Source organism: Rhinatrema bivittatum, chromosome 3 (genome assembly GCF_901001135.1).
Source record: "Rhinatrema bivittatum chromosome 3, aRhiBiv1.1, whole genome shotgun sequence".
Taxonomy (NCBI): Eukaryota; Metazoa; Chordata; class Amphibia; order Gymnophiona; family Rhinatrematidae; genus Rhinatrema; species Rhinatrema bivittatum.
Window position 1 is genome coordinate 154,521,927 of NC_042617.1, and position 16,363 is coordinate 154,538,289.

The 16,363-nt window shown below is 44.0% G+C and overlaps 1 protein-coding gene across 5 annotated transcripts in view; it reads right to left on the reverse strand.

Annotated features, from left to right (window-relative positions):
- Positions 1-16,363, reverse strand: part of ARID4B (AT-rich interaction domain 4B) — a 486,307-nt gene that overhangs the window by 95,122 nt on the left and 374,822 nt on the right. For all 5 annotated transcript variants that reach the window (XM_029593836.1, XM_029593835.1, XM_029593838.1 and 2 more), the window contains exon 16: positions 923-1,098. In XM_029593836.1, the coding sequence (XP_029449696.1) occupies positions 923-1,098 (176 nt within the window). The remainder of the gene's footprint in view (positions 1-922; positions 1,099-16,363) is intronic.

A 16,363-nucleotide genomic window follows, 5' to 3' on the forward strand; every position in this document is an offset into this window, starting at 1 on the left:
GCACCCTTGCAACCCCACCATACACCTACAGACACAAATGCAAATCCCCACTCATTCCTACACTCCTCCACAGACGCGCATGCAGCCTCTCCATATACATACACATCTGCTTCCAACCACACCTACAACCCCAACAGAAAAAGCGAAAATAAATAACACAGCTTCTCAAATCATCCTCGCTCACACACACTCTTACACACATGCTGCCAACTGTGATCATTGTCCTTCCTGACCCTTAGCCCCTACCCAATGCATGAAAGATATCTCCTTTCTCTCAGTCACAGAACCTCTGGAACACTCAGTTTCCCTAATTCAGAAGCACAGCCAAGTCACCCTGCAGCCCATGCTAGGAAACATGCCGTCTACCTGAGTACGTACCAAACTTTCGCTACCCTTGCGTGATAGTTGACCTTACCTTTTATTTTTTTGGGAGACAGCACAATTGTACTACCACTCTGTGCAAGTCAGTACTGTCTTCTCCCCTTTTTGATCCTCTTCCATTCCCATATGATTTATCCTATGGATTTGCGACACCTGGGCTCTCCTCCCACCCATTATTTTTAACTTCTGAACCCCCCCTATCTGCTCTTAATACTGCTCCCTGTACCTCTCTCAAGGAGACTTAAATTCTGTTCTGTTTTGGTTAGTAGTACCACCTCTGCCCTTAAACAATTCCAGGCATCCACTACCTTCTCAGTAAAGTATTTTCTCAGATTTCCTCTCGTTAGCTTCTAATGACCTGTGGTGCATGAATTTGTTTTAAATGGAAAATGTCTAAATATTTTAATATTTCTAGCATATAACCCTCCCCCTTTCCTCTCTTCCAGCAAGTACATTTTGAATTTCTTAAGCCTTCTCTTTAAAGTACAATTTTGTACCTATCTCAATTCTATGTATTAATAAAACAAAATCCAAAGGTTACCCTGATCCTTCCTTCTCGTCTGACTCCGCCTCACTCTTTGGGTTGGGCTCAATTTCTTTCAGGATTCCCTTCACTTTGTCTTCCATGCAGTCGTCCACGTCCAGTTGTGAATGATTAAGTTCATTTTCATTGTCAGACTGAGCATACGGGGATTCTTGCACGTTTTTCTTTCTTCCCTAGAAACAAAAATATCTCACAGTTAAAATATAAAACCAAGATTAAGTTTACGGTGGTTTGGCCAAACGTCTCATGTTTATAGGAGCTGTGTACTGACTACTGGATCTTGCTCACCAGGGAGTGCTGCAATCTGCTTTGGTTCTGTATGGGAGTCTTACAGTGAATGACTAGTGTAGCACTGGGATGGCCAATGAAAGGGGAAAGTCAGTCAGTCAGAAGTTGGGCTACCTTCCCCCTCCTCAATTCTGAGGGGGGATTTGTAAAAACAACCCCTTCCCGCTAACAAATCAGGTCCTGGCAGTCAAAAGTTTCCCATTTATAAGGCCTGAAACATGAGACTCACAATCATGCACAGCTTAACATTTTCTTCATCTAATTGCTATGCAGTAAACACAAGAGAGGCACAGAAGTTCTCTCCAGTTTTTAACCAATCTTCCACCGAAGGCTGTACTCTAAAGCAGTATTTCTCAACCTTTTCCTGTCGGGACACACCTGACAGATGGTTCTCACATGCGTGACACACTGAACACATGACCATCATAGGGCTAAATGTAAAAGTACAGTTTGCATCCACAGTAACCCCCCTGACCCACAATTATGGATATAAAGCAGAATTATGACATTCCCCGTACAACTCACCTTACAAAAAAGATATTCTGGTTCTAGTGTCATCTCAGTAACAGCAACACAAACTCCTACTTCCAGGCTCAATAGCCCTACTTATGAAAAGACAGCAGTTTATCACTAATGCATGTCCTCTTGAGAAAATACAACAAATAAGACTGAAACAGTAAAATACCTCACCTCGGTCACATACACAGAACCGACCTAACATACTCCCAGGATCTGCAGTAAAGCACACAGACTAATCCGCACACAGTTACACCTGTATTATGGAATACACTCAAACAACCCTACCTATGAAAAGGCAACACTACAAATATTAAATCAGGCCCTAAACACCAATACACCTCCTATTAGGAAAACAGAACTAGCTAAGCAGCTATAGATCCCAACACAGAAATAATTGTATATCTATACTAATAAGAGGAATAAATGTTTCTCAACAACTATAAACAGAATAATATCCAACAATTAAAAACTCATAAAAATTATTTAAAATTCTCCAAACACCAATAAAATATTTCAAAACAGCAGACACATCACATAATATTCAGTAATTAAAATAGCATACAATCAAGAAAAATAAACTTAAAAAGCCACCTTTATTAACCCCCTCCAGCAGCTCTCCTACTCCTCTTCCATGCAGGCCGGTTGCACACACCAGAAGCAGTAGTGGCTGAAGCTCTATACTCATGGTCCTTTTCCTTAGGGCCCACGACCAATCTCTCTGTTTCTCTCACACACACATACCAGTCACACCCCCATGACCAGTTTCTGTCTTTCACACACCAATCATCTCCCGACCAGTCTTTCTCTTACATACACACCAGTCACCTTCCTAAACAGTCTCTCTCTCTCATGCATACACACACACAGGCTTCCCACTTCCATGTTCTATCTTACATATACAGGCTTCTCACTCCCATGCTGTCTCACACACACCCAGGTTTCTTACTCCTATGTTAGCTTGCCACATGCACAGGCTTTTCATTCCCATAATCACTTTCTTTCTCATACACACACACACACACTCTCCAGTCATCTCCCTGACCAGTCACTTCCATTGTCTTTCCTATATACAAACACATCACTTCTCTGGCCAGTTTCTCTCAATCACACACATGCTCTCTCTCACACACTTACATAGATGATCTCAATCAAATGCTCTCACTTACACACAGGCTCTCAATCACGGTTACACATACACACTCTCAATCACACATACATTCTCTCACTTACACACAGGCTCTCAGTCACAGTTACACATACACACTCTCAATCACACATACATTCTCTCACTTACAGACAGGGTGGCTGGCTGTCTCTCTCATTTCCTGCAGCCCCCCCACGCCGAGCACAAATGGTAGCTGCAGCAGCTTCCTCCTCTAGCCCCCCCGCAGGCTAAGAAAGAAGAATCCCATCGGCCACGGGACGCTAATTCTGCTGTCTCTTGTGCCGATTTCTGGCTACTTCTGATTTTGCTTCGGGCCTATACTACTGCTCGGGGGCTGGGGCTGCTGCCGCTACTTTTTCATGCAGCACAGCTCTTTCTTCTTCCTGCGCACCCCACCCACTGCACATCACTTCCTGTTCCGGGCCACGGAGGGGCAGGTGCGGGAAGAAGAAAAGGCCCAGCCACAGTTGCCAGCCTCCACTAACACTGCTGCCGTTCCCATCCGGGCTTGAACGTGCTGAGAACCCGGGCGGCAATGGCAGCAGTGAAAGATTGTCACTCTCTCGCTCGGTGAAGGAAGAGGAGGGAAGAGCAGCGGGAGACCGGTAGCACGCGACACACCTGCTGCTGCTTGGCAACACCACCGGTTGAGAATCGCTGCTCTAAAGCAGTGTTTCCCAACTGATGTGCTGCAGTACATTACTGTGCCGCGGCTGCAATCCAGGCGTGCCATGGCTGCAATCTTTATTTTGCCTTTCTCTGGGCCTGCAGGATGTCCTCCCACCAGCAGGGGTATCAGAGAACAGCGTTTATTGGCAGCTGCTCCTGCTTTCCCTCTGCTGGCTCTCTGCTATGGAAACTGCAGCGGGCGCTGCAGGCTTGTGAAACCTGCTGGTCCCCGTGCAGTTCAGATTGCAGAGGGAAGCTGGCAAAGGTGGAAGAAGCAGCACTGGGTACACCTGCTCCCAGCCTTCTGCTGTTCAAGGATTGGGGGTGAGGTGGGGAAAGGGACAGCTGAATGTGCCACTGAGTGTGAAAGAGAGAGAAGGGAAGCTGATGATGCGAGGAGATGGGGAGAGTGAAGATGATGATACTTCAAAGAGGTGAGGAAGAGAGGTGGAGGGAGAGGGAAGATGATGATGCCAGGGAGTGAGGTTGAGGGAAGGTGATCTCAGGGGCTGGAAGGAAAGGGAAGAGAAGGTGATGATAGGGGTGGGGGAGGTGGAAGATTATGATGAAGATATTGGTGGGGGAGGAAGAGAGAGGAGTGAAGAGAGAGGGAAGGTGATAATGCCAGGAGGTGAGAGAGATGAAAGATGATGGTGATGCCAGGAAGTAAGGGAGAGGGCAGGTGATTCCAGGGGGTGCAGGGAAAGGGAAGAGAAAGTGATTGGTATTGGGGGGGGGGGAATGGAGAGAGAGGGAAGTTAATGATGAGGGCGGGGGTGAGAGAAAGGAGTGGAGGGAGAGTGGTGGTGGTGATGCCAGGAGGTGGAGGCAAGAGGGAATTTGATAATGCCAGAGAGTGAGGGAGAGGGTTTAAGGCCGAGGGAAGGTGATGATGATGCCAAAGGGTGGGGGAGAGTGAAGGAGATGATGCAAGGTGGAGGGAGATGGAAGGTGAAGATGATTGGGAGGGGGGGGGTGAAGGGACAGGGAAGGTCATGATGATGCGAGTGCGTGGGGGGAAGAGGTGGTGGAAGGTGATGATGATACCTGTGGGTGGGGGAAGAGAGGGGTAGAAGGTGGTGATGATTCCAGGGGTGAGGAGCTGGCGAAAGAAGGTGATGATGCCAGGAGGTGTGGGAGAGGGGTGGAGGGAGAAGGTGATGGTGATGCAAGGGGCTGCGGGGAAGAGGTGGTGGAAGAGGGAAGGTGATGACGATGCCAGGGGGTGGGGGAGAGTGATGGAGGGAAAGGGAAGGCAATGGCAGGGAGTGGAGGAGAGGGAAAAGCATGATGATAGTGGGTGAGGTGCAGAAGATAGGGAGGGAGAGAGAAGGTGACAATTCCAGGGAGTGAGAAAGAGGGGTAGAGGGAAAGGGAAGGTGACAATGATGGTGCTAGGGATGAGGAGAAGAGACGAAGGGAGAGAGGGAATGTGATGATGATGATGCCAGGGGGTGCGGGAGAGAAGTAAAAGGAAACAGAAGATGGTGATGATGATGCCAGAGGTGAGAAGGTAGAGAGAGAAGAGGATGATAATTCCAGGGGGTGGAGGGAGAGGGAAGGTGATGATAATGCAAAGGGAGGGGACGAGAGGGTGGGAGAGGGGTGTTGATGATTATGCGAAGAGGTATGGGGGGAGAGAATGAGGGTCAGAGAAAGTGATGATGATGCCAGGGGGTGATGGAGAGGGAAGGGAAGATGATGATGATGCCAGGGGAGAGGGGTGATTATGATAGTGGGTAAAGTGAGAAGGGTTAAGGTGATGGTATCAAGGGATGGGTAGAGGGAGAAGGTGATGAAGACATGCCAATGGGATGGGGGGGGGGGGGGGGGTGAGGGAAGAGAAGAGGAAATGGTTGGCGTGCCACAACAAAGTGAACCCTGTGCTAGGTGTGCTGCGAAACAAAAAAGGTTGGGAAGCACTGCTGTAAAGCCAAAGGTTAAGGCTGCACAAATATCAACATTTAAGACTCCCTGAGCCTGATTCTCTTGGCTTAATCAGACTAGCGGCCACAGCTATACTGGTTTAAACACCCTTCATCTCATTTCTTTGGAGTCAGACACAGTTCTACATTCACAAGGAAAAGACAGCTGTCCTTGTATTTCCATTAGATTAAGTTCCTTCATGTAGAGATAACGGGGTTTTCTGCCAGCATCAACACTAACTTCTTACAAGTGCTAAACCACATCTCACAATTATAGGATTTTTCTGGCGGCGTCAGTCTGGCTTCCTTAACAGTTAAGGTAAAGAACAGCAGTGCAAATAATTCAGGGGTTCATATAATCCCCTTCACTGGACCACTTTCGGTTCGGTTTACATTTCAAACCTTTTCATTCAGACACTCTCACCAGGACAAGAAGGAAATCTCGCATAGCTAATAATTCAAGCTCTCAACTTTAGTGCAGTTTGCCAGCCAGTAGCTCATTTCTCACAGCTGCATTGCTAAGCTGCATTAGTTGATCAAACAAACTTACTTACTATCATTCACAATTTCATGGCAGTGTCAGTAATTATACCTTCTGTGTACCAGTGCTTAAATATCCAGCTGAGAGCTCATCTTTAGAGCATTTCTAGGGATCTCCAGCATTTCCCTTTCTTTTTAATTAATTTACTCTTCACTTTAAAGCAATACTTGGCTGCTGCACTGCTTCTGTAAAGAACTACATATGTCAGTTTCTTACTTGCAGGTCTACTCTGAGTCTACCAAAATTACCAATCCCTCTAGAAAAGAATGGGTAAAACTTCATAAATCCCAATGTGCTATTCAACTATTTCTCATTTGGCTTGTCTGTCAAAAGACTTGTGCCTAGTCATTTTTCTGGTTTAAAGTCAGTCTCTTAGCAGTCTCAGTATTTAGAACAAATAGAATTCCTCTTAAACATTCTAGCATCACACTTAACTTTAGTGCTGAACTGCCCAGTCAGTTTTTTTGTCCCCTTCATCTAAATCCTCCTCCATGGCAGGTCTGGGTGAGTTGGTTTCTCTCCCAGGCTCCCACAACTCTCCCCTCCAATGCCAAAATCTAATTTGTCTTTGTCCGACTCCCTCCTTCATTTATATAACACCTGCTAGCCTATTAGTGTAATTCTGTTGAGTCATTAGGACTCAGATCCTCTGCTCAGACAGTCTCAGAATTCGGAGAACTAGGAATTCTGGGAAATGTAGTTCCATTGAGAATCCATCTTGATTTCCATAAACATTCTTAAAAGAAAAAGAACAACAGCATCTTGCTTGATAGTTCTTTGCACTGGTTCTGATGCTGTCTTTTGCACACTAATTCATCACATACTGCCACTTTCAAATATATACCTTAACCTATAAAATTATGGCTCAATGAATTGATTTTATTTATTAATTTTGAAGTTCTTCTAAACCGCTGTCCCAAACTCAAAAGAGCATCCAAGGCAGGGTACAAGTATTAAAAACAGATATCAAAGAAAACCGATTATTTGTTACAAAATCTTGTATTCTGCAAACTTCCATCAAAACTGTGTTCACTGTGGTTTACAGAGAAAACCGACATAAAATCAAAAGGTGACTATACACATGCACAACTAAAAAATGAACCATAAAATTGTTACGTTTCTGAGAGGTGGATCCTTAGTCCGAGGTATAGTTGGCGCTACCTGAGAGACAAGACCCTCACAGGTCCCTACCGTTGGAAGGCGAGGCTGTACTGATGTTGGGCCAGCTGGAGCTTCACCAATACTGGCCCCGTTCCCCCCAGGTTGAGCACTTGGGTACATGGGGTCGGCTGGACTTAGGTGGACCTCCGTGAAGAAAGGAGAAAGGTCAATGTACAGTCCGAGGTCGGAAGCCTGAAGAAGGTTGAACGCCGGTCCAGGAGTCAGAAGCTAGAAGAATGGTCGGAAGCCAGACGAATGGTCGGAAGCCGGTCCAGGGGTCTGAAGCCAGAAGAATGGTCGGAAGCCAGTCCAGGGGGTCAGAAGCCAGATGAATGGGTCGGAAGCCGGTCCAGAGGTCAGAAGGCAGAAGATCCATCCAAGGAGGAAAGGAGCGGGAGCTGGGAAGGAAGGAAGACAGGAGCAGGACCGAGGAGGGCAGGCAGCGGAGCACAGGAAACAGGAGCTCAGGAACAGGAACTCAGGAGCAACATGGAACCAGAAGCCAAGGAATCAAGGCAAGGTCTGAGGAGCAGACCTTGCCTTAAATAGTAATCAGGAAGGAGGAGTTCCCAGGGAGGGGCCGCGACTATTTCCTGTCGTGGCCCCTTTAAATTCAGAGATCAGCCGCGCGAGCGGCTCTAGGAAGGCCCGGCGGGAGAGGAGCCAGCAAACAGGAGGAAGGCAGGCCGAAGACGTGGCAAAGTTCAGCGGCGCCTGGAACTAATGCGAAGACAGCGTCAGGGATGGCTGCCTGCTCCTGCAGGCACCTCAGGAACGGCCCGACGGCGGGGGTGAGTGAGCGGCCCTGGTCACGGACTGCCGCGGCCATAAAAAAAATAAAACATTAACATCATAAAGAGTACAGCATAAAATAAATACAACCTAAAACTATCATTATCTAAATGCTTCTTGGAAAAACTCAATTGAAGACACATACAAAAAAACCTCAGATATACTTATCCCAATCAAGCATCTACTAAACTCCCTGAAACTCATAATCAACTTTGACAAAACTGAAATCATACTCATGGATAAAAAACCCAATCCAACTCCGCCACCCCTGACAATACTAGATAAACAAATGATAACGATAATCCCTACCAACCATACCAGGAACCTTGGAGTTACCATCGATGCTGATCTCTCTTTCAAACCCCACATTGTAAATAAAACGAAAGAAGGATACCACAAGCTACTAACCCTAAGACACATAAAGCCATTTCTCAACCCTTCTGACTTCAGAACCGTCCTCCAACAGCTTATTTTCTCCACCTTCGATTACAGCAACTCATTACTTATTGGAATCCCTTCATCATCCCTCAAACCACTCCAAATACTGCAGAATTCAGCTGCCAGAATCCTTACAGGAAAAAAAAGAAACGAACACATAACACCCATTTTATCCTCTCTTCACTTGCTACCTATTTCTGCACGAATTACCTACAAATCAATGACCATCATTCATAAAATCCTAAATGATGATCTTCATGGACTAAAAGGCTTAAACATAACTCCCCAAAACCCACAAAGAAACCTACGCTCTAACAAAGCAGGATTCTTAAACATCCCCACCTTAAGAGACGCTCATCTTTCAACTACACGAGAAAGAGCATTTTCCATTGCCTCCCCCAAAATTTGGAACACCCTACCCAAAGAACTGAGGACCCAGCACATCCTGAAAACATTTAAAAAAGACCTAAAAACATTTTTATTCCGCAAACTCTATTCTAACTATCTGACACCTGATCATCCCAGCCCTCAACAGAACTCGCAAGCATAATCCTCCTCTTCATGCTCTCTTGATGTACCCTCCTTTTTCACCCCTCCCTGCTCTCTCACTTGATTCATTAAGTTCATTGAAAATGTTCTCCTCACTATTCTGTTATTCAACTACTAAGAAAAAATGTTTACTGTTCACAATACTCTACTGTTCCCAACTACCATGTTAACTCCATTTGATTGTATGCTAATTGCATATTTTGTATACTAATTGCATATTTTGTAAACCATTATGATGGTTCTACCGAATAACAGTATATAAAACTCTACAAATAAATAAATAAAAGCAAGGTCTTAGCATATTTCCTAAACATTTTAACGTCTGTCTCCTCCCTTAGGCTCAACGGTATGATGTTCCGTAATATCATGGATGCATAGGAGAAAGTTCTGGATCTGGTTTGTTGGCACCTATAATCCCTGCTGGTTCACTGAATGAAGAGACCTGGCTGGAGAATATGACTGCAGTTTTTTTTCTGAACAACATAGGGAGAGTCTGCATGTAATAACTTAAAAGTTGTAACTAACAGCCAAAATTTCAACCTGTATTTTACTGGTAACCAATGTAGTTCTGGCAAAGCAGGGCTAATATGATCCCTCTTGGCTAAACTCAGTGGCATATGTGCAGCACAATGTTGAATTAATAGCAGTACATGTATTAACTTATCAGGTAATCCAACACAAATGGAACCATAGTAGTCAATTTGACCTAAAACCGGGGACTGAAGTAGCATTCAAAAAATATCTGCAGACATTAAAAACTTGAATGGTTTGAGCATTTTCATCTTGCAAAATGCCACTTTAGCCAGGTTCTTGACATGTGGTCTCATTGGAAACTGGGAATCCATGAATACCCCCCAAGCTTTTTATCTCAGACAATATGGGCAACTTCAACCGATCAAAGCTTAAGGGAGCTGAATCTATTGCCAGGGGGCTTTTCCTACCCAAAGCAGTCTGGTTTTTGGGATGTTCAGGACCAACCCTTTAGCTGCCAGCCAAGTCTTTACCTCATGCATGCATTTTCAAAACATTTTTTCTGGAATAGTACCAATATTATCACTTGTTAGATACAACTGTACTTTGTCTGCATACAGAAAATATAATATCCCCAATGCCTGAAGAAGTACACCTAATGGTGCAAGGTACAGGGTTAAAGAGAACAGGAGACAGGGCTGAACCCTGAGGGACACCAATTGACAGCTCCTGCATGGAGGGAGACTGATCATTAAACCTGAACATGTTGTCTTCTGCCCCACAAAAAGGTTATAAGCCACATCAATATCCTCCCTGAGATCCCAACAGATTCCAAACTGGAGATAAGAATGTCGTGCCTCACAGTACTGAAGGCACTTGAAACATCCAACTGTACCAAAATCCCATTCCAACTGTGTTCCAGGTTATATAGTAAGGAGTCAAAAAGGGTCAGCATTAAAAGTTCAGGCTTGTGGCCCTTCCTGAACCCAAACTGATTTTTGTTGAGAACCTTATGCTCTGATCTATATCATCGTCCAATTGCAACAGAACACTCCTTTCCAATATTTTTGAAAAAGTGGGAAAATTTGATATAGGCAGATAAATGGAAACCTCATTAGCTGGCAAAGTACTGTTTTTCTGTATTGGTCTGTCACCTGTTTCCTTCCAAATAATCACTGGAGTGGATCAAGGGTGCCCAGATCCCCCTTCCACTTGCCCTGAAAATGTCTCGAGCCTAGCTGGAAGGACACAGGCTTACAGCCCTCCTGCTCTGGAATCTAATGTTACTGAGTTGCGCTAATAATCCAAATATTATCTTGCTCCTTGATCATGCTGTACAAGTTGAAATATTAGAGATCACAATCCCTGGAATTTAATACATTTAAGAATGGGGATATTATAGGATTTTAGATGAATAGTAAATTCTTTGACCATTGTTATGTGTTGTTCTCCTTTCTCCATCAATCTAATTTCTCTTTCAACCAACCCAGTTATCTTTTCCCTCCTTTCTCTGTCAACTTGCTCTACTCATTATATTGCTCCCAGGGCTGGGTGCAAGGGTATTAAGCACCCTAGGCAAGCCTTATAGCCTTGCGTGTGCCCCTGCTCCCTCTGCCCCAGCACACACAATTAAAGATAATGCATTTATAACAAAATATTTTACAAGAAAATGGCCATTCCAAGTATAGTCTTCTAAGGTAAAAATATCACTTACAACATTGTATATTATGGGGCAGATTTTCAAAGGCTATGCGCGTAACCTGAGAAAATCTGCCCCTGTGTGCGCCGAGCCTATTTTGCATAGGCTCGGCAGCACGCGCAAGCCCTTGGGCTTGCAAAAAGGGGCGTTCCATGGGCGGGGCTGTGGGCAGGGCGCCGGACCAGGGGCGGGACTGAGGCCTCCGGCACAGCCGCCGTGCTGAGGGATGGCACGCTGGCAGCCACGTGCAAGTTACGCCTACCCGGAGGGAGGCGTAACTTTGAAGATAAAGGTCAGGAGGGGGTTTTAGTTAGGGCTGGGAGGCGGGTTAGATAGGGGAAGGGAGGGGAAGGAGGGGGCCGGAAGGAAAGTTCCCTCCGAGGTCGCTGCGATTTCAGAGCGGCCTTGGAGGGAACAGGGAAAGCCATTTGGGCTCCCCTAGGGCTCGGCGCGCAAGGTGCAGCCCCTTGCTCGTGCCGACCCCGGATTTTATAACACGCGCATGGCTCCGCGCGCATCTTATAAAATCAGGCGTAGATTTGTTCGCGTCGGGTTGCGCGAACAAATCTACGCCCTCGCGCTGTTTTTAAAATCTGGCCCTATATTTTCATGCACTACTATGGTACCACCCAAAAATCCCTGCAAAAAAGATATTTGGAACCCATATGGTATTGTAACCTGTGTAGGGTGTGGACTTGGCCCTCAAAGCCATGAGCAAACAATTACAATTATAATATAGTAAACCTCTCATCTCAAAATAGCACTAACTGCCTGCACTCAAACAGTAACAACCCTACCTATGAAAAAAAGCAATACCACAAACATTATACCAAGTCCTAAAAACACTAATTCACCTCCTATTAGGAATACAGAACAACCCAGACTGTTATAGATCTCTACATATAAACTATATACAAGCAGAATTCCTTACCTCAGTCACACATGTAGAACACCAAATACAGAAAGAGACCATAAAGAATAAATAGAATCATGAAAATAAAAATTGAACTGGAAACTGCAACAAGCTAGACTCTGTATGGAGTGCAAGAATGGAATAATAGAAACATCACCATTCATTATAAAACAAAAATTAAAATCAAGAAATACAAAACCTCATAATAGTAAAGCCATACTGACAAAAAGAGTATTTCAAAATAGCTAACAGAACAACATATGTATACACACATATACATAAGGGGGAGTCAAATAAGGTGAATTTAAACTGTTTTGATACTATAATGCTTTATTGACTGTAATCTCAAGTGCATGAATACTTATGTTTTTATAGATAATATATATGTAATAAAGATACAGATGTAGGCTTAAATTTAGGTTCCTCTGGTCAAATTGTAAGTTTCGATGAATCTCTAAGTGAACAGAAGCTGGAACAAAGTTAAATACAACCAGGTCCATGTTCAGAGTCTATCTGGCTAAGAAAGTTAGCCCAATAAACATATTTGATTAACTTAGCTGGAATATTTATCTGTGCAGCCACTTATTCAGCTAAATTAGCCAGAGAAATCTGAATATCACCACTTATCCAGCAAAGTTAGCTGGATAAGTACCCACAGTCTGGACTTGTACCCATTCCACCTACCTCTTAGATGGATAACTATTTAAGAGGATAAATAGTTACCCAGCCAAGTACTGGCTGCTGAATGCAGCCAAATATTGAACCACCACCACTTAGTCGGATATATCTGATCTAATCTGGCTAAGTGGCACTGAATATCAGGCCAAACATCTTTCGTCAGTTTCTAATGCTAAATTATTTTCTGATTTAAACAGATTGAAAATATTAAAACAATGAATATTGATATGTGCAAAAAGTTTGAACACCCTTCCAGTTGATTCATTAATATGTTTTTTAAAAAGTTAATAATGTCCAAAAACTTGATTGACTCATTAGACCCTCAGTTAGTCAGAGGACATCAATTCCATGTTTTAACAAATAAATACTCTACCTTTCTAACCTTTACGGTTGTGATTGTTGTTCTGTTTACTTTCAACAAACATGAGCTCCACTAAATATATGTCTGAGCATTTGAAAATGAACATTTTTTAATTCACTCTTACAAAACAAGGGAAGGTTACTAAAAGAAATCTGTAAATGCTTTCAGCTAACAATTTTAACTGTCAGAAACACTGTTAAGAAATGAAAGTTACAGTGTCTTCTGTGGTTATGGTCAAACAGTTCAATTTTCATTTTCAGTGGTCCAAGGTTTTTTGATCCAAAAAGTTTCAAGGTTAACAAGGTTGTGTTTTGGGTTTGTAGAAAAGGTTTTCTTCTGACAACTCTCTCATGCAGATCATTGTTGTGTACGCAACATAATAGTGTGTACTTGGGGACAATGCCTCCAGGGTCAGCTAGACTTTGCAGTAAGCCATTTGCAGTGATCTATGGGTTCTGTTTTGCATATCTGACCAGTTGTTCAGAAAGTTCTATCAGAGATTTTTCTTGGTCTTCCAGATCTTACTTTAACGTCAGCAGTTCCATGTAACATAAATTTTTAAGAATGTTTCTAACAGGTCAAATTGCTACCTGGAAGTGTTTAGGATTTTTTTTTTTTTATAACCTTCCCTTGTTTTGTAACAGTGAATTATCTTTATTTTCAAATATTCAACAGCTGCTTAGAAGAGCACCTTGTTGTAGAACAATCACAACTTGAGAAATTTGAAGGGTCAGAAAATTCTATCAACTGTGGAATTGTCTTCACCTGATAAATTGAAGGCCTAATGAGTCAATTTTTTGTGCCTTAATAACTTAAAAAAAAAAAAGCAGTAATGAATCAACTGAAAAAGTGTCCAAACTTTTGCCATGCAATATTCACTGTCTTATTATTTTTAATCTGTTAAAATCAGCAAACAAATAGTAATACTACAAGAAAATTACAGAAAGATGTGTTTAGCTTTGAACCATGTAAAGGTTGTGTCGGTTTCTATTCATTTAGATATTTACTGAAATATACAACTTGACCAGATGCCTAACCCTTTGCATTTTGATATATCTACATAATATATACACAATATCCATATCTATCTTTATAAATATATCTATTCTGTAATTTGCAGTGCAAAATTACTATTTATTTGCTGATTTTAACAGATTGAAAAAAAATAAGACTGAATATTGTATGTCAAAAGTTTGGACATTTTTTCAGTTGATTCATATAGATATATATAAAACAAAAAAAAAAACCCCAACTCAGGGAAAAAGCACTAATGTTGAGTATAATGGCCAGTACTAAAACAGACTTTATTATTAAATTCAAAGTTAAAATAAAAGAGCAGAATCTACCTTATAAATGGCCTGTGACCGACGGCCCGCAAATGCGCAGTAGAGCGCAGCTCTACTGCGCATGTGCGGGCAAGGATGTCGATCAGAAAAAAAAAATGGCGGTGGGGCCGCAGGAGCGGGAGGAGAAGCAGCGGCGCCGCGCGCGCGCGGTGCCGCTGCTTCTCCTCCCCAGATCTGCCGGCAGATCTCGGGGGGGGGGGGGGTGTCACTCCCGCGCCCCCCCCACCGAGATCTGCCGGCAGATCTCGGGGGGGGGGGGGTGTCACTCCCGCGCCCCCCCCACCGAGATCTGCCGGCAGATCTCGGGGGGGGGGGGGTGTCACTCCCGCGCCCCCCCCACCGAGATCTGCCGGCAGGAGCGGGAGGAGTTAATGGAGCCGGGTGAGGGTTGCGGGAAGTCGCGCTTACGGCGCCGGGAGGAAATGGAGGTGGGTGAAGGGAGGGAGGGAGGGGGGACTGAGTGAGTGGGAGGGAGAGGGGGACTGAGTGAGTGAGTGGGAGGGAGGGAGAGGGGGGACTGAGTGAGTGGGAGGGAGGGAGAGGGGGGACTGAGTGGGAGGGAGTGAGGGAGAGGGGGGACTGAGTGAGAGGAGAGGGAGGGTGGAGAGGAGTGGGTGGGGGAGGGGGGTGGTGAAGAGTGAGGGGAGAGAGAATGAGGGGGAGGTGAGAGACAGAGGGATGTAGCCCGTTTTAACGGGCTTTACGGCTTGTTCTAAATATAATTGCTGTATTACCCTAAATACAAAAACATAGTCAGCTAAACATATATATTTAAATACAAAGCACACAAATAGTTTGAAAGAAGCATAGAGACTGAACAAATACAATCTTAGAAAATGAATGTTTAGATATAGTAAATTTGTACATATAGCAATGCTCTCATATAAGACATTAAAAGAACTATAAGCTGAGGTTGTGAGTGGCAAACACAAGAAAAACAATGATTACAACACAAACAAAACCAATATTCACTATTACGGCACAGAAAAGTACACTAAATCACATACGCTTACATTGTGTGCACAAACATCCACTAACTCAAGTGCACACAGACACTCATACATTAAATGTTCGCACAATAAAAAGCCATCCTATATGTACAATATTCAGGAAAGAAACCTCTTGTACTAAGGTGTATATCCACTGTACAATGTTTTAATTCCATACGGGCCGATACAGTACAGTGCGCTCTGACGGAGCACACTGTTAGTTGGCATTTGGACGCGCTAGCTTTACCACTTATTCAGTAAGGGGTAATAGCGCGTCCAAAACACAGGGTGCACAGAAAAGCAGTAAAAACTGCTTTTCTGTGCACCCTCCGACTTAATATCATGGCGATATTAAGTCGGAGGCCCCAAAAGTATCAAAAAGTAAAAAATAATTAAAAATAATAAAAAAAAAATTAAAACGGGCCTGCGGCTTGAAAACCGGTTGCTCAATTTTGCCGGCGTCCAGTTTCCGATCCCGTGGCTGTCAGCGGGCTCGGGAACCGACGCCAGTAAAATTGAGCATTGGCTGTCAAACCCGCTGACAGCCGCCGCTCCTGTCAAAAAAGGACACTAGCGCGTCCCTAGCGTCTCTTTTTACCGCCGGCCCTAATTAAAATAAATTATAATACTGAATCGCGCGCACAGGAGAGTGGCCTGTGCGCGTGCTGGGAGACTCTCTCGCGTTTTTACTGTATCGGCCCGTTAGTTTGATGAAGAAACCAGAAAGCATCTCTGTCAACTATGAAATGTAAATTCCTGGGTCAGATGGACAATCCCAACAAGGGCCTTTTTCACCAAAATGGCTTTCTCAGCAAAGGATGAGGGAACAACCTATTTCTAGGAGGCTGTCACCAGTATTAAATAGGAAAAAATCAGGCCAGTTGCTAAATAAAAAACATCTAGAGTGTGGCAGCCTGTCAGACAGCTGGAAAAC